Source organism: Fulmarus glacialis, unplaced genomic scaffold (assembly GCF_000690835.1).
Source record: "Fulmarus glacialis isolate BGI_N327 unplaced genomic scaffold, ASM69083v1 scaffold19295, whole genome shotgun sequence".
Lineage (NCBI taxonomy): Eukaryota > Metazoa > Chordata > Aves > Procellariiformes > Procellariidae > Fulmarus > Fulmarus glacialis.
Window position 1 is genome coordinate 11214 of NW_009215158.1, and position 1343 is coordinate 12556.

The following is a 1343-nucleotide window of genomic DNA, read 5'->3' on the forward strand; positions in this document are numbered from 1 at the left end:
CAGCCAGGCGGGAGACCGGCCCTTCGACACTCCCTGGCTTTCTCTAAAGCTCTTTTGTCCCCATCACCCTGACGCCGGGGAACACCCGGCGCGGCGCAGTAACAGGACACCGAGCAAGGAGCAAAGCGCTGATAAAGCACGGGGTCCGGCAGGCGAGCGCGGCGGGGGCACCAGCGAGCGGTGACCTCAGATGTCACCTTTACCCCCCCCCCAGACCTCCAGAACCCAAAGACTCAGGAATTTCTAAGGCATCCCCACGATATGGGGATGCTCTGCCTGCTCTGCTCCTCCACCGCGGGCAGCCGAGCCCTGGGGTGCCACGGGAGCCAGACTCACCAGTCCCGCACGTGGCGGTGCACGTGGCCCAGGAGCCGAAGCGCCAGAGGAACTCCGCCTGCTCGATCTCGTTCTCGCTGTCCGCGGGGCGCTGGATGGTGTACTGGTACCGCACGCCCGGGTTGGTCTCCTGGAACAGCAGCTGTGGGGAGACAACGGGCGGTCAGGGAGGTGGCCTGTGCAGAGCAGTCGGGGTTGGCCACTGCCCCAGGGGCTTTTCAGGAGGTAACAACGTGCCCATAAAGATGTCATTCTCCGTCCGGCTCCGTACCAGGGCTGCATTACCTGTGCCCCAGCAGCAGCACATGACCATTTTGGAAACAGCAAATGGCTGAAGCAGTGTAGGAGCAGAGGAGCTGCCCCAGCTCAGAGCGTGGGGCTTGTGGAAATGTCAGGCAATAATAAAAAATAACAGTGAGATTATTGAGAACTACCAGGACTCTGGTTTTATGTCTCCCCTGGTGAAGAACCTGGAAGGATTCCCCTTGTTAATCCCGTCCAGTCCCACTGCCAAATGCAGCCTCATCCAAGGACCTTCTCGAGGTTCAGCACGGCGAAGGGCCCAGGGCGGCCAGACGTCCCCTTCCCTGTCCCCTTCCCCGTCCCCTTTCCCCAGTTGGAGCCGGGGAGCGGGTTTTGCATGTGCCACCGCCGGCCCCAGCTCGGGGTCTGCAGCACGCGGGGCAGGAACGACCCTCCCTGCCAGTCAGGAGCATGCTGAGCCACGTCTGCCTCCCTCCACCACTCTTCCTGAACTCTCAGCGAGGGATGTTAAGGCTGGAGGGAGCTCTGACTGCTCCCAGCCCCGCAGGCTGGACTGATGGTGGCTAGCCCGGACAGACGGATGCTCAGGCGAACATCAGTCACAGTGACCTGTCCTTCGGGATGGTGGCAGAAGGAAGAAAAGGGGACAGCAGCAAGAGTCCAGCCCCACAAAGGAGGAATCAAATCTCCTTGCCTCCACATGTCCCAATGAGCTGCAACTGCTCCAGCAACCGCCTTGGGGA

General features: G+C 61.6%; 1 protein-coding gene across 1 annotated transcript in view; it reads right to left on the reverse strand.

The window, feature by feature from the left end:
- LOC104077569 (A disintegrin and metalloproteinase with thrombospondin motifs 7-like) overlaps nucleotides 1-478 on the reverse strand; it is a gene marked incomplete at both ends in the record, with an annotated part of 8223 nt that extends 7745 nt beyond the window's left edge. The window contains one exon of the mRNA XM_009578851.1: nucleotides 337-478. Within this exon, the coding sequence (XP_009577146.1) occupies nucleotides 337-478 (142 nt within the window). The remainder of the gene's footprint in view (nucleotides 1-336) is intronic.
- Nucleotides 479-1343: the final 865 nt, after the last annotated feature.